Raw genomic sequence first — 22,306 nt, forward strand, 5'->3', positions numbered from 1 at the left:
TGTTTTTATTATAAAACTTCCTTAAAGCTGCAGTCCGCAACTTTTTTTGGTTAAAAATTATCCAAAGTCAACTTTTGAACAAGTACATAACCAGCCAGTGTTCAAAACTATCTAATTATCTTTTCTCGATTCACAACGGTAAGCTTGTAATAATGTTTTATAATAAGAGCGACATGGTGGATTTCCGCGGGAAATTCAAGTTCCTCTGTGCGTCATTACGTCACGTCCGTAAACAAAGGAAGGAGTCCCTTCGAGTCAGTTATGTCGTGAGGAAGCTGGCGGTAGCGGCACATTTATAACCTTTTCTCACAGCAGCTGAAATAATTAAACTTATCATTTTGATGGCGGATTGTAAACCAGAAAGGTCCAAATGACAATCATCAGTGACAGCTGGAGATTCACCCGTAGACAAAAAGCAAAAGACTTTGGACTGTGGAGTGGCTACAGAAATTTAAATCTACAGGTACCGCTAGTCACGCAGTGCTGATGTTGTTAACATTAACAATTTGAGAACAATATAACAGTAATGATAATTTGCACGGTTTGGTGTGATCAGAGCTAAACGACTGTTAGGTTTAATCATCATTGGCAGCACGATTTATTGTAAGCCTAATGCTTTTTTCCTCAGTTGGTCAAAACAAAAGTGGCAGAAATGTTACTTACTTGTTCAGATGATATTTTCCAGTAAAAATTCTTATATTGGTCATACTTTCAAGACGTAGAATCTGTGATTCTGAAGTTCAGTATCCACACCGGTGCGGTGACTGACAGCAAACATTAGATTCATCCGCGCTGACGAGCTGTGCCGAGGCACAACGCACGTACAGATAACTGTTCCGCATATGACTGCAATTGCATGTTTCAAACAGAGATGGCGACAAAGAGGAAAAACTGCGGACAGCAGCTTTAATTTTAAAGGCACAATCTATATTTTTTCACCACTAGGAGTCGCTAACCTCTTCAAAGCAATAACAAAGGCATAGACTGATGGCGCAGTGAATGAGCGTGGAATCATGGAACTTGTCGTCATCGAGAATCGCGGGCGCGATTGCTAGAGACACATATCAGTGCCACACACGAGTCCCCGGGGATATAAAGGAATGAGGACATTTCATTCTACCGAACTACTAGCAATGCTGAAATACTTCTCATACAGGTCAGTTTATTTGACAATTTAAAATTGTGAGGTAACGCAGCACTATTTAACTTGGTCTAACGTTACACTGTCGTACAAAACTGCATTTGAGCGTGTTGAAAGTTGTACTGTTATTCTATGTATTAGTTTGTTGGCTGTATGAAACTAACAGTAAGCTAGTAAGCTAGATATGAGTATGATAGTTAGAATCATACTCATATCATACTGATGATATTCTAACATTTCATCGTGTTGAGCTATATAACACTGATTCGTTTTATGTACATTTGCTTACCAGTCTAATAATGTGCATAAGCGCCGTCTCTGTCAAGTCGAAGTTTATCGCAAAGCTCTCGCCATCTCGAAAACGCCATGCCGATATTGATCCTCGTTTTATTTCTCCTTTTGTCCCAAAGTTTCCTTGCTATGGTCCATAATGTTTGAATGAAACAACAGCGTGCCGCTATACGTTACGCAGCTGTCCAGTCCACATCTGTTGCCATGCTTACTATGCAGTACAAGCGGAAACTGGGGATAGTGCAGATATTGTCATTGACAAGTGACAAGGTATGAGCACCATTTAAAATTTCTCAGAATTTACATATTCTTGGAAACATTTAGGATAATGCAAATACACAATTGAACGAAATCTATAACACTGTGCAAATGGTTTTTGGATATTTTAATATAAAAATCTTACATATTATGCCTTTTAAATGTAAGTAGCCTACAAATCATTTAATTTTAACCTAATATTATAGGGATGTACCAACTGGGGTTCCCTGTATAGTTTACAGATATTTTTTTCCTTGAGGAAATTTGCCATATACTGTACCTGATACGTTTCAGTCAATTGATGTTGAATTGAATAATCGAATCTGTCACGATCACCAGCTGGAGTGTCCTGGTTGTCCACTAGAGGGCACTCCACCCCAGACTTGTCATTCCCTCATAGACTTCATTCCCCATAATCCTTTGCCCGGAATCATCATCACTGATTGTCTACAGCTGTGTCTCATTACCTCTGCCTATATAAAGCCTGGTTACACAATCACTCTTTGCTAAGTCTCATTTGTGTCGCACTGCAATTCTAAACCATAGAATCTTGTTTCTCCCACGTCCTCTGCCTGTTCCTTGGATTTCCCTGTTTGCCTCAGGCCTGTACTCTGTTAAGGTTTGGATTGTGTGTTTGTATATGACCTTTGCCTGTTCTGACTTCAGTTGTGGATTACCCTTTTAATAAACCACTGCATTTGGATCCTCAGCCTTCGTGTCTCTGCAGTTTGTGACAGAATCGTAAGCTTGTGAATCGAAATCTAATCAAATTGTGAAATTTGTGTCTTTGCCCAGCCCTACACTTCAGCCTATGCCATAAACATTTTTCTTTTGATAAGTGGCAGCTTTAGAGTAACATCATAAACACCACAGTTATCAAATACATTTGAAAAACTGACCCAAAAACATGAATCTAAATAAGAAATTTTTCAAATGTTTGAGGTCCAGATCCTAGTGCTGCACTGTGCCGGTTGCCATGACACTGCATTTTAGGTGCATGCCACGTTATATTCAATTTGACGGGGAAGTGGTGCAGATCGCTGGCCCTGCCAGTCTATCAATTCCTTGTCTGAATGAGTGTGTCCTTCTGATTAAAGAGGAGAAAGTCTGGGTCCAGCCGGCTAAGGCCAGCTCAGATGGGCCCTATTCAACCCGGATTTAATGAAAAACATTCAAAATACTGGGAACTGGAGACATTTAAAAACCCTGTATCTAAGAGGGCACAGAGCTGACATGGAAACAAGAACCTCTCTCTCAGAACTCCCAAAAGGAACAGTAGTATGAAAAGAACAAAATATAATGAGTGCTATTAAAAATAAAAAAAAGTTGAAAATGTAAAATGTCATGCTCTCAAATACGAATTGCATTGGCTTACATACACTATATTTGTTCCTTTAATACTATATACAGTATAAGCTTATTGGTCTGGAGAGGAAGTGGTCAGTATATGAAGCTCTATTATCGGAAAAGATTGCTCAAGCTATAGCCCCTTTACTGATTTAAAAAAAAAACAACCTATATAATAGAGGCAAAGTACAACTTAAAAGTCCTTATTCAAGTTAAAGGCTTAATTCAAAAAACAAACATGAACCCATTGACACAATAGAGTAATTACAGTCAGTGTCTGCTCTTCTATCAGCTCATTGCAAGCACATCCATAATGACTTAATTGCATGATTGTCACACAAATCCCCCATCTACCTCATTTACCTCTCTGAGGTGCTTCTGCCAGTCTCTATTTTCACCATATTTCACCAACAGAAAAAAGAAAGTCTGTCTATGAGCGTTAGTTAATCATTTAGACTTTTGAAAATGAAATACAAAGAGCCGGGAAGAAATAATTGATGGGACATTTTAACCCATTACTGCACAACACAATAAAATCCAGTGGAGATTTTCTTCGTATGGAGGCCAGGGACGGGAGTGTTGCAGTGGAACAACACTTCAGTGGATGGTAGGCCATCATGGCTTATGATTAATAACTGCCAAGAGCAGAAAGGGTTCAGCAGTGACTAATGACCAGGTGTGGCAGTTGATTTAATCAATCAAGAGCAGAGTTTAACCTAACCAAGCACCCGTCACCATGAGCCGACCATTCGTCACACTTCCAAAATAAATTGGAACAAACATGTTCACTCTTAAAAATAAAGGTTCCAAAAGGGGGTTTTCACAGTGATCCCATAGAAGAACCACTTTTAAACAAACAGTTCTTAAAAGAACCATTTATTTTTCTTAGTATGAAGAATATTTTAATAATCTAACGAACCTTTTTCCACTGTAAATAACCTTTTGTGCAATAGAAAGCTCTTGATTCTGCAGCTCTTGAACGCTGCTGCCTGCTGTCTGACCTACATTTGGAGCTTCGTGGAGTTTATCCTAAATCCTTCTCTTTATTCCTATTCACATAATATAACTTTCTTATTTTTCACTAGATTACCTATTGCATAGTATTACTAAACGGAACGATTTATTACTAGTAATCTACCAGCGTAATCACCTAGTGTTAGCCATAGCCCGCTAGCCTGCTAGCTACCGTCTACTTTCTTTTTTCCTCTAAACCAACCTTCCTTGTCGATTTAATGGCGGATTTATCTGATGTATGTTATTCTGATCTGTCCTCGCCAGATCGGGAAGCTGTGGAGACGTTGCTGCCCGGCATTCATCGATCCACCGCGAGGTACAGCGTCCCGCACATCACCCTTGCCCCAGGCACTGGCAAGCGACCGAGACATCCAGCCAGCGAGTCCCGTGTGCGTTGCAGTTTTTCGGACGGCGTTCATCAAACACACGGTCAGTCATGTCCGACGATTATCATGTGTATTAAATGTAACATGTACAGCTTAGCTCTTTCTGTCAGCAGTGAGACTTACACATGTGATAAATGCAGGGATATTGTCAGGCTGACAGAGAGAATCTCAGAATTAGAGACACGCATCCAAACTTTAATTGAGGATAGTGAGAATGAAAGGGCCTTAGATACTGCTTTGGATGCGACTAGCCTAGTAAACACTGCACATTCGGTTCCGGTTGTAGAAGCCACGCAGCAGGCTAACTGGGTGACTGTGAGGCGGCATAGTGGCAAGAACAAACACCACTCTTCCGTTCCGATTAGAACATCAAACAGGTTCTCCCCACTCAGTGACGCACCCACTGAGAATCCTGTTGAAAGTGCCCTAGTTATTGGCGATTCTATTACACGGAACGTGAAAATAGAGACACCAGCCACCATAGTCACATGTTTGCCGGGGGCCAGAGCACCTGACATCAAAGCAAATTTAAAAGTGCTGGCTAATGCTAAACGTAAATATTCTAAAATCATTATCCACGTCGGCACAAATGATGTTCGACTTCGCCAGTCGGAGATCACTAAAATTAACATTAAAGAGGTGTGTGAACTCGCAAATTCAATGTCAGCAGAAGTAATTTGTTCTGGCCCTCTTCCTGTTCGTCGGAGTGATGAGATAGTTAGCAGGTTATCATCACTCAATGGCTGGCTGTCTAAGTGGTGTCCGCAGAATAATATAGGTTTCATAGACAATTGGAAAAGCTTTTGGGGCAGACCTGATCTGTTGAAAAGAGATGGTATTCATCCCTCCCGGGATGGTGCTGCTCTTCTATCTAGAAATTTGGCAAATAGTCTTAGAGCTAAACCATGACAAACCAGGGCCCAGATCAGGACGCAGACAAACTGGCTAAACCGACCGTCTGCTAGCCGCCTCACATCACAGAACTCAGATAATTCACAGCACATAGAAACTCTTTCACCTAGATATTATCACATAGAGACTGTGTCTGTACCTCGAACTAGTAAATACAAAAAACTTCCGAAACCTTTTAAGGGTAAAAATTTAATTGATGTTCAAAAAATGAAAATCACAGATAAATCAGATAAACAAATGATAAAGCTTGGGTTACTGAATATTAGATCTATTTCTTCAAAAGCACTTATTGTAAATGAAATTATCACAGACAATAAACTAGACTTGCTGTGTTTGACAGAAACCTGTCTAAAACCAGACGATTACATTACTTTAAATGAATCTAGTCCTCAAGGTTATGATTATCGACACAATCCTCGACAGAAAGGCAAAGGGGGAGGTGTTGCTGTAATTTATAGTAATATATTCAGAATCACTCAAAAGAATTTCAAATATAATTCCTTTGAAGTGATGGTGCTTTATGTAACATTATGTAAGTTGACATTTGTGCTGGCTACTGTATACAGGCCACCAGGGCACCATACTGACTTTATCAAAGAATTTGCTGATTTTCTATCAGAGTTAGTACTGGCTGCGGATAAAGTCCTTGTTGTTGGTGATTTTAATATCCATGTAGATAATAATAAAGACGCATTTGGATTGGCATTTGCAGACATTTTAAACTCTATTGGAGTTAGACAACACGTGTCAGGACCCACTCATTGTCGTAATCATACCTTAGATCTAATACTGTCGCATGGAATTGATATTGATGCTGTTGAAATCCTACCGCAGAGCAATGATATATCAGATCATTATTTAGTCTTGTGTATAATACAATTAGCCAAGGCTACAAAACCACCACCCAGCCATAAATATTGTAGAACCATCACGTCTACCACTAAAGATTGCTTTATAAATAATCTCCCCGAGCAGTTTCATCGCCTTAGTATACCTGACAACTTAGAAGAACTCGATGCTGCAACAGAAACTATTGGCTCTCTCTTTTCCAGCACATTAGATGCAGTCGCTCCTTTACGTCTAAAGAAGATTAAGGAAACTAATCCAACGCCGTGGTATGATGAGCACACTCGGGCTCTAAAACGAGCTGTTAGAAAAGCTGAACGTAGTTGGAAGAAAACAAAACTAGAAGTTTTTCGCCTTTCGTGGAAAGAAAAAATGATTGAGTACAGAACGGCTATAAGAAATGCTAGATCTACTTATTTTTCAAATCTCTTAATAGAAAACAAACATAATCCTAGGTATTTATTTGACACAGTGGCTAAATTAACTAGAAACAGAGATTCAACTGCTGACGTTTCCATAGAGCACAGCAGTAATGACTTTATGAACTTCTTTACTTGCAAGATTGATAATATTAGAGAGAAAATTAAAAACATGCAACCGTCTACAGTTTCGCTTCAGACAGTGCACTGTAGTGTCCCTGAGGTAAAACTAGAATCATTCGCCGCTATAGGAGAGGAAGAATTATCTAAACTTATCAAATCATCAAAATCAACGACATGTATGTTAGACCCAATGCCGACTAAACTACTGAAAGAAATGCGTCCAGAGGTCGTAGGTCCACTTCTTGATATAATTAATTCATCGTTAACACTAGGATACGTGCCAAAAACCTTTAAGCAGGCTATTATTAAACCTCTTATTAAAAAACCTCAACTAGATCCGAGAGATTTAGTAAATTACAGGCCAATCTCGAATCTACCTTTTCTGTCAAAGATACTAGAAAAGGCAGTTTCATCACAACTGTGCTCCTTTTTAGAAATAAATGGAATCTGTGAGGATTTCCAGTCAGGATTTAGACCGTACCATAGTACTGAGACTGCTCTCGTTAGAGTTACAAACGATCTACTCTTATCATCCGATCGTGGCTGTATTTCTCTATTAGTGTTATTAGATCTCAGTGCTGCTTTTGACACTATCGATCACAACATTCTTTTAAAAAGACTTGAAAACTATATTGGCATTAGTGGAATTGCTTTGGCATGGTTCAAATCGTACTTATCTGACCGTTATCAGTCTGTAATAATTAATGAAGAGATGTCGTATCGATCACAGGTTCAGTATGGAGTACCACAAGGCTCAGTACTAGGACCGTTGCTTTTCACTCTGTACATGCTGCCCTTAGGAGAGATAATTAGGAAGCATGGTGCTAGTTTTCACTGCTACGCTGACGATACTCAGCTCTATATTTCCTCGCGCCCTGACGAAACCTACAAATTCACAAAACTAACAGAATGCATAGCTGACATTAAAAACTGGATGACAAGAAATTTCTTATTATTAAATTCAGAAAAAACTGATATCCTAATCTTTGGACCAAAAACTTCCTCACGAAAAAACCTTGAATACTCTCTAACACTTGACGGGTGCTCCATTAAATCTTCGTCCTCAGTTAGGAACTTGGGTGTGCTCTTCGATACCAATCTTTCATTTGAAAGTCATGTTTCTAGTATCTGTAAAACCGCCTTCTTCCATCTAAAAAATATATCTAAATTACGACATATGCTCTCAATGACAAATGCGGAACAGTTGATTCATGCATTCATGACCTCAAGACTAGATTATTGTAACGCTCTACTGGGTGGTTGTTCTGCTCGGCTTTTAAACAGACTACAGTTGGTCCAAAATGCGGCAGCTAGAGTTCTTACTAGAACCAGAAAGTATGACCATATTAGCCCAGTTCTGTCAACATTACATTGGCTCCCTATTAAACATCGTATAGATTTTAAAATCTTGCTACTTACTTATAAAGCACTAAATGGTTTAGCTCCCCAGTACCTAAGTGAGCTCTTAATGCATTATAGTCCTTCACGTTTATTGCGATCTCAGAATTCAGGCCAGTTGATAATACCCAGAATATCAAAATCAACTGAAGGCGGCAGATCCTTTTCCTATTTAGCACCTAAACTCTGGAACAATCTTCCTAGCATTGTTCGGGAAGCAGACACACTCTGTCAGTTTAAATCTAGACTAAAAACACATCTCTTTGCTCTTGCATACACATAACACATTATCAATACATTAACATTTTTCAAATCCGTTAAAGGATTGTTACGCTGCAATAATTAGGTCGGCCGGAACCGAGAACATTTCCTATAACACTAGATATACCTGTACGTCAGAATAAGAATGGCATCTACGCTAATATCTGTCTCTCTGCTTATCCCGAGGTTTTCCGGGTGCTGGATCCAGGCCGTATCCAGAACAGATGGAGAACCTGTGTCTGGACCTGACTACAACGCAGCCCAGGAGACAATGGGCCTACAGATCCAGTTCTGGCTGCATAGATTTTTAAATCCCCGTATCCGCTTACAAATATATATATATAATCTATTTTTAATCTCTATAATAAAAATTTATAATTCAGATTTTGATCTCCATATCCATTTACATATATTATATATATCTTCCAAGGGGTTTTTTCCCTCCTAGGACTTTTTTCCCACGCTGGGTTTTCTCCTAGGGTTTTTTTTCCACCCCTGGGAGTCAGCTGACATTGGCTTAATGTAGCACCATCTTGTATATGTTACATATTACCACGCTTGTTTGTACAGCTTATTTTTAACCACTTCCCTTTTTTTCTGTGCTTCTAATATGTAAAGCTGCTTTGAAACAATTACCAATTGTAAAAGCGCTATATAAATAAATTTGACTTGACTTTGACTTGATTCTGTGGGACACAAAATTTCACCGTTTTAGAATTTTCCAGAATCTACTGACTTTTTTTTTTTTTGGCACTGTATGGACATTAAACAGACATTTTTCAAAATATCTAATAGAAAAAAAGAAAATCATACAGGTTTATAAACAATGTAAACAATTACAATTTTCATTGGTAACACTTTACAATAAGGTTCATTAGTTAAACATTAGTTAATGTATTAACTAACTTGAACTAACCATGAGCAATACATTTGTTACTGTATTTACTAATCTTTGTTAATGTTAATGAAAACAGTTGTTCATTGTTTTGCCGCCAGCAGCCATATCACCCTGTAGCCCAAGACCGGTTGCCCACTGAAGCTAAGCAGGGCTGAGCCTGGTTAGTACCTGGATGGGAGACCTCCTGGGAAAACCAGGTAGCTGCTGGAAGAGGTGTTGGTAAGGCCAGCAGGGGGGGTGCTCACCCTGTGGTCTGTGTGGGTCCTAATGCCCCAGTATAGTGACGGGGACACTGTACTGTAACAAGCACCGTCCTTCGGATGAGACGTTAAACCGAGGTCCTGACTCTCTGCGGTCATTAAAAATCCCATGGCACTTCTCGTAAAGAGTAGGGGTGTAACCCCGGTGTCCTGGCCAAATTCCCTCCATAGGCCCTTACCAATCACGGCCTCCTAATAATCCCCATCCATTGAATTGGCTCTTTCACTCTCTCTCCTCTCCACCTTCAGCTGGTGTGTGGTGAGCGCACTGGCGCCGTTGTACTGTGGCTGCCGTTGCATCATCCAAGTGGATGCTGCACATTGGTGGTGGATGAGGAGAGACCCCTGATATGATTGTAAAGCGCTTTGGGTGTACAGTAGTACATATGAAAGCGCTATATAAATGCCTCATTCATTCATTCATTCATTCATTGTTTGTTCTTGTTAGTTCACAGTGCATTAATAATGTTAACAAGATTTTTAAAAACAACATGAAAACAACACTGTTTTCAACTAAAAACTGAAACTTTTTATGTGTTCATTTACATAACAATGGCATTTTGGGGGCCTGAAAACACAAGCTTCTGAAAACAGGTTTGCTTTTGAAAACAATATCGCTATCATCTCTGTGTAAACAGTAAAAACGGTGACGTCATGTGCATGTGCATATTGTTTCTTTACAAAGTGACATCAACTACTGGCCTAGCATGCATAATGCAGCATTTTTAGTCATTTTCGCAGATTCGTGTGAACGTGGATCGTTTTGACAATGTTGTCTGTACGAGAAAAACACAAAGGAAAAACGTTTCTGTTTTTAGTACAACGTTGTCATGCAAACATACCCTAAGTTGGAGTTCCTAAAGACTGGCCCAAAAAATTGTATTCATGTGCTGAGGGCTGGCTTTACTTGCATTTGGTGCTCAAGTCTTAAGGCCAGTTCACACCAAGAACAATAACCATAAAGGCCCATTTACACCATAACGATAACTATAAAGATAAAGATATAGTTCTAAAAATTTTCTAAATATAAAAGAATAGCACTGTTTACACCACAGCTATAATGATATAGAGAAACAATTTTTTTCAGCTGTTTAATTATAAAACACCGACAGCCAATCAGAATCCATTCTAATGTAAAGGCTTGTGCATTTAAAATGGCAGACACTGCGGAGAAGTTAAATCGCCGAGGTCCTGAAAAAGCCACCTCTGTTTGACAAGTCAATCCCCCTATTCAAGGAAACTTTAAAGAAAATGAACATATGGAAAAGAATCAGTCATACCCTCGGAATAAATGGTGAGAAGTATTAACGATGAGATCATTACGCCAGACTAGCAAACAGTGTAACATAAAATTACCTCGGGTATCCAGCTCTAGTTTCAACAACGTTGTCTTGCTTCCTTTGAATTTGCAGTGAAAAAGACTAGGCGTTGTTTTTATTCTACTATATTGACTTTGTCAGCTGAATTCCCTGTTAGATTAGATCGATTACACTAGCTATACACTCGAAACATAGCATGCTGAGGACATCTGCTGGTTAAAGCCATGTAAATGCAACAAGAACAGTAAAACATGCTGTAAACACTGAAACTGCAGCGCGTGAGCTTAGAATAAACAGACCGTTATTGTTCATTGGTGTGGACACAAATATAGTTATTATATTTATAGTTATCATTCTTGGTGTGAGCGGGCCTTTAATGTTGGTCCTTGCACATGATCTTTGTTTGAAGCAGACAGTCCTGGTATCCAATTACAGACTTCTACTTTGGCTGCTGTCCTTCTCCCAGATTAACTAAAAGTGATTCATTGCAAGTGGAGATTCATGACCAAAAATGCCTTAATGAGGAACACGAATTGGACCCATTTGAAATGGCCTCTTTCTGAAACAGTTAATTTTTGTGAATAAATGTTACATTGGCAGCAAACAGAATCTCCAGCTTGATTCTTTCTGCTGCGTGGGCGGCGCGTGGAACCCTGGGAGATCTGTGCTGCTTTTTACCTTTAATTATACATCCCAGGCATGGTTTGACAAAACTTTAAGTCTACTAGATGCTATTGTTGCAAAAGTTTGGATAAAAGTCTGCTCCCTCAAGCTACCGCTGAACACAAGAGGGAAGACACTAATGACAAGAACTGAATAAATAATAAACGATCAAAACGCCATCTGTACTCCCACAGTGTTTGTATTTTCTAGAGAAGTGGCTTCTAAAGAAAGTTATTACACCCAGAGGCTTGGTGTCGTACAGCAGGGATTCCCAACCAGAGGTACATGCACCCCAAAGGGGTAGTTAAGCAAGTTCCAGGGGGTACTCGGAATGATTTTGCTTTGTTAAACCAATAAAACAGAAATTGCGACTTTATGGCTGACAAAATATTCAAATAATTAACCATTAATCAAGTGTATTAAAGCACTGTGTCGCTCGAAGGTGATATTTCATGATAATTCTAGCATATAAACACTGCGAATAACTGCTGTTAAACGTTCAATCTGGGTTTCATTTCTAAATAAAGTTAGGTTTTTCTCAGGAAAAGTTTCTCCACATTTGCCCTCAAAACTGTCAAAAGTTGTGAAAGACAAACAAGTTTAGGTGTCTCCTTAAAAATGAGAACCGAGAAGAAAATTTGGTGTCTATTTTTCAACCACAAACTCAATAGCCTATCTTTTAGTTTAAGGGGGGAAATCGTTGTAATAAGAAGCACTTTAATAGTAATTATATTGCTAAATGATATCTAGTACAATTAGGCAATATCACAAAAACAAGAGTGCAACTGTTCATTTAGGTTAACCAATTGTTAAGCAGACATTTATAGATGTATGAAATAATATTATACGGTATACCTACTTGTTTGGGAATGGATGGATGGACAAAATGACAGACAGACAGACAGAAATAGATAGATAGATTATACATTTGAAAATGAAGAATTATGGAAATGCAACAATTAAATCTGCCAACGACTCAATCATCCTTCAAGCTTCATCCCTCTGAAACAGCCAGACATAAAAGCAGCATTTTTGTAATAAGGTATCTTCTAAGATACCTTATCCCCTTACCTTTCCAGTCTCACTTCCATAACATATCTCCATAGGTTTGTAACAAATGTGCATGATGCCAGCATATGGTCTTCGTTGGCCAAATACAAGAAGACATATATGAATACATTTTTCTTTTCAGAAACCATTTTCTCTAACATAAAAAGTAGACAAATAAAAGTATGAAAGGTCTGTTCTGCCAAAGTTTCATTATCATGCATTCAATTTACAAACCTGCCACACACGACAAAGACACTACCAGGCACACATATGATTTCATTTTTTTATTCCAAAAACTTCAAAATAGGTTTCAAGTTCAAGAAAGTAGAATAAGCTGAAACACAATGCAAAGCATCATATACAGACAGATAAAATACATTTTATATATTGCAGACAAGCCATGTTGGGTATTACATATTTACAATATGTAAACTTCTATATACAATCGTTTTTACATTTACAAAAAAAACCTTTGTCTCTATTTTGTCTTTGTATATATATATTTTATATATATATTTTTATAATCCCCACTAGCATTTGTACTACAATAATGAAAAACATTTACAGATCTGTCAATACACTTTCTCTTTTTTTATATTACAAATTTATTTCCATAAAAATATATCTCTGTACAAAAAAAAGGTTTCTATTCATTAGTTCTCCTTTCAGCGTCAGAGTCTCTGTCTGGATATCCGCAACGGACCGCTCCATTAAGGTCCTTGAAAGTTTGAAAGTCACTGTTCAAAAAAAATCCTTTTGGTCAAGTACGTAACTCAAGACTGACTGTATTCCTTTAGGCTTTGGATAGCCAGAGCAGAGCAGTCCTTTAAAAGTCCTTCAAGGCTGGGCTCGTACCTCTTACCTACTGGAGAGAAACGCATGGTTGTGGCTCTCAAGAAGAGAATAGAAGGGTGAGAAAAAGCTGGAAAAGTGCATACCAAGATATCTTCAGATTGACCTCCACACAAAACTGATATGTTCTTCTTGTAGTACAACATTTTCATATACTTCTTTAATATAAGCTGAAGTGTGCAATTCAAATATATTGATATGCAGTCTTTTAGGGGTGCTGCTTTTCGATATGTTTTTAAGGGACAGTTATGTAGTTTTTGTTGGATGTTCACCATATAGCAGATATAGCATAGACATTTCCAAAACTAAAAATACATTCAGTGCAATCAAGATATCGTCTACATCCAAACATCTCACCTTTGAAAGACACTGGTAAATGACACGAATATGTTTTCCGAATTAGCTTGTAGCACACAAGACTAAAAACACAAGGTCACTTTCATGTCATGCTAACAAAACCTTAATGAAAAGGGCTTTCATATACTCATCACAAATATTTGAATATGTTACAACGTAAATTAATTGACATGCTGGTCTCTATTTTAGTGTGTGATTATGTCGGGCTGAGAATAAAATAAAACGTGGAGGGCTGTCACATGAAGATGTAAGCACCAGTTTTGGGCTAATAAAAATGGCCTGACACTGAAAACACATCAGCTCTGTGAAGGGAGCATGTCTGTTTTAGTGATCACGACACTACAGACTGAAACACTGACAAGAATATGCTAATACTTCAGCTAATTCACTGTTAGCATTGCTAAATACTATAAATAATACTGTAAATGCTGTAATGCTTTTCATTTTGGTTGGATGTCTCTCTATATATGTGTATAAGATGGGCTGATGCCTTTGACTTTGGCAAAGCAGCACCGTAGGTTTTGCAATAGATTTGCAAAATAATATCCACAATACAAGAATACTCTAATGACTCGAGGCCAAAGGAGACAAAAAAGGTTTACTTGCTCCCTTAAAGTGCAGGTTTAACCTAAAGAATTGTGTGAAGATGTAAATTAATTGCACGTTTTGAGGTGCTGGACTTAATTTTTGTATTTGTGTGATTCTCTTAAGCTAAGAATAACAAAGACTTGACTCTCTACCAGAGAAAACAGAGAAGCAACGTCTTTGAAATTCTCCCCTAGCAACTGGCAGCTCTTGACCAGTGCGCAATAATAACCAAAATGGAGCAATAAGAAGAGATTAGATGCACCACATATAGAGTTACCAAGGCACTGTTATGAGAAACAGATGGATAAGCATGAAACACAGGCTGCCTGGATACTTAAACAACAGTTTGGGTTAATATACACATATAAAGATGAAAAATGAAGTAGAGGAGATGACTTTGAAGCCCTTGTGCCTTGATTTGTGTGTGTGTTATCACTAGCAAAGTGCAATTTTGTAGGGTTTTAAAAGGAGCTATTTCTAATGTCAGAATGTTATAAATCTGGCAGCGCTGCTATTGTTGTAGGTTTGCTGAGACGTAACAATGCAACTGTAAGACAATGTAAAACACCAAGTCGGTGTTAGATAAACTGGAACAAAATGATGTCTGATGTGGCAAATGCTTTAAGATGCCATCTACACTGATAAAGCAATTCAAAATGAAATTCCCCTAAAAAGAACAGCCATGTGACAGTCTTAGGTTGAAGTCAATAGGTTGAAGATAATGTACTTGCTAAACTCCTGGCCCATAAAATCTCAAGGGAAATACAATCTTTGCTTTTTTCGATCAACTTACAATTGAAACAATCTCTGGGTAATATCACATTAATGCAACGATGACAGGCTACCGATTTCAAAAGTAATAAACCTGAAGAAGCAATTATATCAGTGATTGATTTCAAAAATTGAACAGTACAGCAAATAAACTGGAGGAATTGAAATGCCCACTGGAAAGCAAATGGCGGCATCAGGTAACAGACACCATAAGACAAGAAAATAATCGAACCGAATGATGCAGAAACAAGCAGCGACAATAATATCTAATAACCGAACTACAAATCTCAATAACACCGGCCACTATATGCTGCACTCAGACAACAAAATGTAAGTTATCAAGTATGCAGATCTATCTCTCTCCACTTGGAAAGTTGTAAACTTCCCAAGCTGTTGCTCATCTTCAAACCTTCCCATCAAGTTATTGGAGCAAATGCATGCAAATAAACAACCGGCCTTGGATTAGTGATTTTTAAGCCCCTTTTGCTTATCATAAATGTGGAGTGGGCATGGATGACATGGAGGAATATGCAGGGAAAGAGATTATGACACAAAGCTACAGAGATTAAATATGTTCACGCTCATTTGGCATTGGCTCCTTTTGACTAAAACCGTCATCCTTATCCTTGACTTCAAAACTTGAGGACCGAAAGCAGACCTTCCCCTGGTTATGAAAGACACGTTTCAAGTTATATTTACCTCCGTACTTCAAGTCTTCAAGGGCTGTGTTGCTTTTTTAATCTATGTATGAAAATCATTTGATCCACGGCATTCAATGACATCAGAAGCCCACCACCTAAATTCTGCATGACATCAGGAATATCTATAAATGCTAATTGACGTAACCCAGCCCATAAACCAAGAACATCCAACTCAGAACATCCAAACGCATGAGGAGGGGGTTTAGATGGCCCTCCTGGGTAATATAGATGAAATCTAACCCTCCGACGTGGGCTGCTTTTCTTCTGTCAATGTGGGGAAAAAGGAACTAACAGCAGATAATGGCCGTGAAGTGAGCTTCATAAAGCCCCTGAACACAAAAACACGTGCACCGTGTCCTTTCATGTTCTCCGCTGGGCTGCTCGGAGGGTAGGACTGTCCATTCTCAGTCGAGATCATGATAAGATGATGCGAGAACACTTGTTTCTTCTGGCTGGAATGAGAAAAGAGGTGCTACAGCTAGAATCCATGTCTTCTAATAAGCCTCTGAATCTCATTCCTCTTCAAATGGAGGTGTGGCGTAACATGCTTAGAGAACCGATGGGTGTCAGAGTGTCCTCAGTGAAGTCTGCACTTGTTTGTGATTTTAGTTTGAGGTGGATATGGGTTAAAACAAGCCAAAATGCACTCCAGAGAAAAAAAGTAAAACCAAGCTTCAACTCTCCAGCAACATGCTTCTCTTGACTTCCTGCTCACATGAAGTCTTCCTCTACCTCAAGAGTAAGAATGGGCGGCCTTCGTTTGACTGAACAATGTACCTCTTGTCTTTTTTTGGCAAGCGACGACTGAGCTTCACATGTGTCCCTTTGCGCTGCCACAGTCAAACAGGACGTTCCCTCAGAAGGAAAAAAGAGGAGACAGTAGAAGTGTGTAGGAACAGAGTTTTAGCTAGCAAACACTGACATGGTTCTTTATCAGTGCATCTCTGTTGATGCCATTTTTACGGCATCGTTATCAAGGTTTGTCACTTTTTTGTCACAATTGGAATTGGTTTACAAACGAAAAACAAAACAATCCTCCTCTTTAGTGCATCCGTGCGGCCCATTCGTAACTATGGGAATAGTTGTGTGGAGAGGGAAAGATTATATCCAGCCTGTGAAAAGATGAAAGAGAACAGAGAAGGAATTAAGAGTAGAGAAGACATGTTCGTCTGCGGTGTTGGAGAAACTACTTCAAACCTTCTCAAGTGACAAGCTACTTATAGTTAAAGGTGCCATCGAATTGAAAATTGAATTTACACTTGCAGTCTGTATAATGTATAAACACATCTTCATTCTTTATAAATCTCTCCAGCAGTGTGTAATGTTAGCTTTAGCCACGGAGCACTATCAAACTCATTCAGAATCAAATGTAAACATCCAAATAAACACTGTACTTACGCGATTAGACATGCTGCATGACGAACACTTTGTAAAGATCCATTTTGAGGGTTATATTAGCTGTGTGAACTTTGTTTATGCAATGATAGAGTCGAGAGCTCGGGAGGGGGCGGAGAGCACGAGCAATTAAAGGGGCCGCAGCCTGAATCGGCGCATTTCTAATTATGCCTCAAAATAGGCAGTTAAAAAAATTAATTAAAAAAAAATCTATGGGGTATTTTGAGCTGCAGCTTCACAGACACATTCAGGAGACACCTTAGACTTATATTACATCTTGTAAAAAAATGTTCGATGGCACCTTTAAACTACTGTCAAATTTACTCTAGCCACACTAAAAGTTACAAAAAAAAAGTAGCTAACTACGTTAAAGCAGCTGAATCACAACTCCCAATGACAGAGCATTTGATTACTGCTATTTTTCTTTCAAAAGTAGCTCATTACTGGAAAAGCTATTTTAAAAACAGCTGAGGTACTATTACGATACAGAAAAATGTAGTTAATAGCAATGCTACTTTTAGTTGGTTTCTGCCCAACACTGCATGTCAGAATGTCAGAAGACAGAAAAACACAGATGGACATGGTGAAAAAAGAAAAAAAAGAAAAAAAAAAAAAAACAGAGAAAGAGGGGTTTCAGGCTCAAATCAGCAGAAAAGACTTAAATACAAGGGGAAATCAATTACAAATCCTGCCCAAGTTCATAGTCTGTGGTTTAGATAAGGTGCTCTTTAAAAAAAAAAAAAAACTTTGAAGAGGGTATAACAGCTGATATAAATAAATTAAAATTCAATACTTCTCTATCCTTATCCCCTTGCCTCAGCAGTTTGTTTTCCATTTTGTCTGAGGGCAAAACTAGGACGATCAAGTCAGTTTCAGAAGTAAAATTTCTCCAGTTTTAATTCCCCCATTCCCCCCAACATTCACACAAACTTTATGCTGAAAAGGCAGTTTGGGTATAATAGCAGAAATATACAGCAAATGATGCCACTAAATCATTCCAGAGCAACTATGTGAGGATATATTGCTTTTCTTCCCTTTCCCTGAGGTCTATGTCCTCATTTGGCTTATTACATCGCAAGGTTTTATATGTGCTTGGCAATAACCTTTTCATCTGCCATGCTAGTTTGTACAGTAGTCTAATGAAGCACGTTAGATGTGGATGCAGAATGCTAAGGTCACAGTATGACACTGAAATCTAGAAAAATGCCTAATAAGTTCTAGAAAAAAAAGAAATTTAAAAAAAAATAATTCACAAAGATAGGATAACAAATTAATATCTTTGTTCCAATACCTGATGTACTTCCTATGGAGACACGCTCCTGATGCAAAGGCTGTTTCAAAATGTAGTTCTGAGGCAAACGGGGTCCTGATCACCACTTGAAACATAGTTATTAGCTAACATATTTGGCTACAATGTCACAAACAGGTATGTGCCCAAAGCAAAAAAAAAACAAAAACAAACAAAAAAACATAAATTACAGATACAGGCTCTGCTGCGCAACCCTAGTCGTAACTAATCAATCAAAGGCAGGCAGATCACAGAGAATGGATCTTTCTGGTTGAAGACTTCACCTTTGACTAGAGCGGTCGCTATACTGCTGTGCACACTGTGCTGACCGTGAACTCTGTCTCATTGGGCATGATCTCAGTGGGCTGGATATTGCGGTCATACATAGGATTTTCGAAAGTCGCCCTTCCGTTGGTGTTCTCATGGCCCGCATAACCATTGAAGGGAACTTTGGGCCTTTTTCTGAAAGTAAGTAAGACTTATTAACAAATATTCCGGAGGAGTGATTTATAATACATACATAAATTCATTTCCAATGAATGACATTCTTCGTAAACAGCTTTACCTGTGTTTGTAGAGATACAGAGCGAAGCCTGCTATGATCATGGCAATAAAAGGCACTAAAATGGCTGCTGCCACTGAACTGCTATTGGAGGCAAAGTTATAGCCTGTATTCTCCCCATTTGGATCAAGGCCCTCTGTAAAATAACATACAAAGAAATCATTTAGAAAATAACACAAGTGAGAAGCTTTGTGTCAAAGCATGCGTTCCAATTGATTCAAACCATGTTACAAATAAGAAATTCATAAATGAAATGGGGCAAGTTCATATCCCACTGTTTTGTAGAACTGGGGGAAGTGTTTTTGGGAGATGTCAAATTGCGTTATCTTGACAATGCTTTTTTAATTACAGATATCAAGACACGGCAAAGATGAAGTCATTCTGAATCCACTTTTCAATTTTGACCACAGAGCTTTCCTAAACAACAAGAGAGTGTCAGTGCACCTGTTCATCAGACAATGCCAAAAAGCTTCCCAATAACATCAAGGCTGCAAGTGGGAGATTCAATTAACTAACTCAATAGAGCCAGCTCATCAAACCAACATAAAAAGATGGAATATGGGTGTGCGCACACACGTGCTCTTTCCACTACAGCCCCTCTTATTAATAAATCTTCTGTTTGCTCAATCTGTCTGACGATGTTGGGATAGGAGTCTATACATCTGTCGTTTACAAATGAAGGCGCGCCTGTTTCATTACAGCAGGATTTGACAGATCGTTCATGGTTTGGCCTTCACAAGCTGTACACTAGATACTTAGACTGACTCAAGTTTTCCTTTCTCTCTTTCTAAACTGTATTATAATAATACATGATAGCTGTTGTGGGCGGCATTGGCAGTATACAGTATATGATTTTAAACAAATCATTGATAATTAATTATAGAGGAAATTACACAGACTTGACATTTTCATGGCTCAATATTAAAATACTTTGCCAGCTTAAAAAAAGCAGACAACTATATGCAAATAAATAATGGACTGATTTGTTTGAGTATCCCAACCATCTGACACAGATAAACCCCTGAAAGGGTTTATTACTTTTTTTTGTTTGTTTTTTTTGCATATACGCATCAGTGATTACGTCCACTTTCAATAATTCACTGCACTTTATCTATGTTCGTTATTCTTTCTAATGTATCAGGGGAATGTCCTTAAACACTATTCAAACAAATGTATGTGTACATACACACACATACACTGCAAAAAATGCTGTTCTTACTTGGAGTTTTTGTCTTGTTTCTAGTCAAAATATCTTAAAGTTCTTAAATCAAGAAGCATTTTCTTGACAAGTAAAATTTATTTTCTTGTTTTCAGGAAAAATAAGTCAAAATTAAGTGAGTTTTTCCTTAAAACAAGCAAAATAATCTGCCAGTGGGGTAAGCAAAATAATCTTATTTCAAACTGAAAACAAGATTATATAGCTTTTTTTTTTTTTATTGATATAAGATTATTTTGCTTACCCCATTGGCAGATTATTTTGCTTGTTTTAATGAAAAACTCACTTAATTTTGACTTATTTTTCCTGAAAACAAGAAAATAATTTTTACTTGTCAAGAAAATGCTTCTTGATTTAAGAACTTTAAGATATTTTGCCTAGAAACAAGACAAAAACTCTTTTTTGCAGTGTATATATATATATATATATATATAGAATGTGTATACGTATATATGTGTGTGTGTGTGTGTGTGTATATATATATATATATATATATATATATATATATATATATAGAATCAAGTCTGTCTAGAACTTTCATAAGTTACTTGCATAAGGTATAAGGTGAGCTAATGCGATGCTAATAGTATGCTAAGCTAGTACACTGACTCGATTCAACAGGAAGACCAAATTGGTCATGAAAGCGGATATGTTAGTTTGATCAGTGAGGAGAGTGCTTGGGAAGCCGGCTTGAAAACATTAACTACTTTCACTATTCTGTTTGGTACTAACGTTGGCGCAATCATGACACACTTTCAGTCAAATATTCCTTCTTTTTGCTACAAAAAACAATATTTATGTTACTTTAGATGATATACAAATACAAGCTTTTAGACTGAAAGGTATTGTTCACCCAAAAATTAAAATTCTGTCATCAATTATGCACACTCAAGTCATTCCAAACCACTTCCATTCGTCCTCGAAACACAAATGAAGATGAAGCTTAATTTCTGATTTTTTTCTTCGAAGAACAAAGGTCTTATGGGTGTGGAACAACATAGGGTGGGTTAATTAATGACAGCATTTTCATTTTTGGGTGAAACTAACCCTTTAAAAAATAAGGTTAAACAAATGAGGTGTCCTATAAGACAAGCACACATACCCAGCCTCTGAAGTCCAAACTGGCCAAAGCCTTTTCCTCGAACAAAGCCTTGGTATACAAATGAATCAGATGAAGGCATGTACGACACCTGTGGAGAAAGGTACAAAACAGTAAGTGTAACACATTTTCAAAATGTCAAAAAATTAGCCACCGAAAGGTAAGATGTGTCAGTGATGTGAAAGACTACTTATGTTTGACATTTACTTTCCCCATCATTCCTCACTGAGGTATAAAACGTGTACATATGCAAATACAAACACACAGGCACATATAAAACGAGCTTTCTCCTTCATCCTCCACCTCTTGTGCTCTTTCTCTCTCTGTCTTATATGAACACACACACACAAGAGCCACACACTCATGGCCCACACTTTTAATTACACTCTCCCAGGTGCTGGTCCCGAGCGCATTGGAGGGGGGTAGAGACGTCTGGCCCTGATTACCCAGCAATGATTTAACTGACGTTTTAATTAAAAGAAAAACTTTGTCGGTGCTCTCCTATCCCCAGGAGTGACAAGGTGTGTGTGTGTGTGGTTGAGGGTTTCAGTAGTTACAAGCAGCCCAAGGTCTGGCCCTAGACAAGAGCCCTTACATCAGCCTGTGAGCATTGAAGTACACTTTGAGCACTCTCAGGTTGCAGTAAAGGCACAGAAACCTCCTTTCAAAGTGAGACCATGACTTTCTGAAGACCACATCTGCATGGAGTCATATCGTAAAGCAGAAAGGACTTGCATCAACATAAAAGCACAGCTGTTGAAATCAAATGCAAGATGCTTCTTTTTCCCAGTAACTAGTCCACTTAAGAATAAGTCAATTGGATGGCTGGGTCAAGTTAAATCATGTCTATGTGGCTTAAATATTTTATCTGTGGTTGCTTAATATCTTCAA

General features: G+C 38.2%; 1 protein-coding gene, 1 long non-coding RNA gene and 1 pseudogene across 6 annotated transcripts in view; 2 read left to right on the forward strand and 1 right to left on the reverse strand.

The window, feature by feature from the left end:
• Positions 1-890: 890 nt before the first annotated feature.
• On the forward strand, positions 891-4,375 carry LOC125276299. Its single transcript, XR_007186622.1, has 3 exons — positions 891-1,156; positions 1,552-1,702; positions 4,316-4,375. It is a non-coding gene; the product is annotated as an uncharacterized LOC125276299 (long non-coding RNA).
• A 5,012-nt stretch (positions 4,376-9,387) lies between these two features.
• LOC125276306 lies at positions 9,388-9,504 on the forward strand (annotated as a pseudogene).
• Positions 9,505-12,855: 3,351 nt separating this feature from the next.
• Positions 12,856-22,306, reverse strand: part of csmd2 (CUB and Sushi multiple domains 2) — a 320,658-nt gene continuing 311,207 nt past the window's right edge. For 3 of the 5 annotated variants that reach the window (XM_048201498.1, XM_048201500.1, XM_048201501.1), the window contains 4 exons: positions 21,419-21,506; positions 19,104-19,236; positions 18,823-19,000; positions 12,856-16,967 (listed from right to left, as the gene is read on the reverse strand). In XM_048201498.1, coding sequence (XP_048057455.1) covers positions 18,841-19,000; positions 19,104-19,236; positions 21,419-21,506 — 381 coding nt within the window. In that variant the 3' untranslated portion in view covers positions 12,856-16,967; positions 18,823-18,840. The remainder of the gene's footprint in view (positions 16,968-18,822; positions 19,001-19,103; positions 19,237-21,418; positions 21,507-22,306) is intronic. The other 2 variants (XR_007186350.1, XM_048201499.1) reach the window with 2 other exon arrangements.

Source organism: Megalobrama amblycephala, linkage group LG9, assembly GCF_018812025.1.
Source record: "Megalobrama amblycephala isolate DHTTF-2021 linkage group LG9, ASM1881202v1, whole genome shotgun sequence".
Classification (NCBI taxonomy): Eukaryota; Metazoa; Chordata; class Actinopteri; order Cypriniformes; family Xenocyprididae; genus Megalobrama; species Megalobrama amblycephala.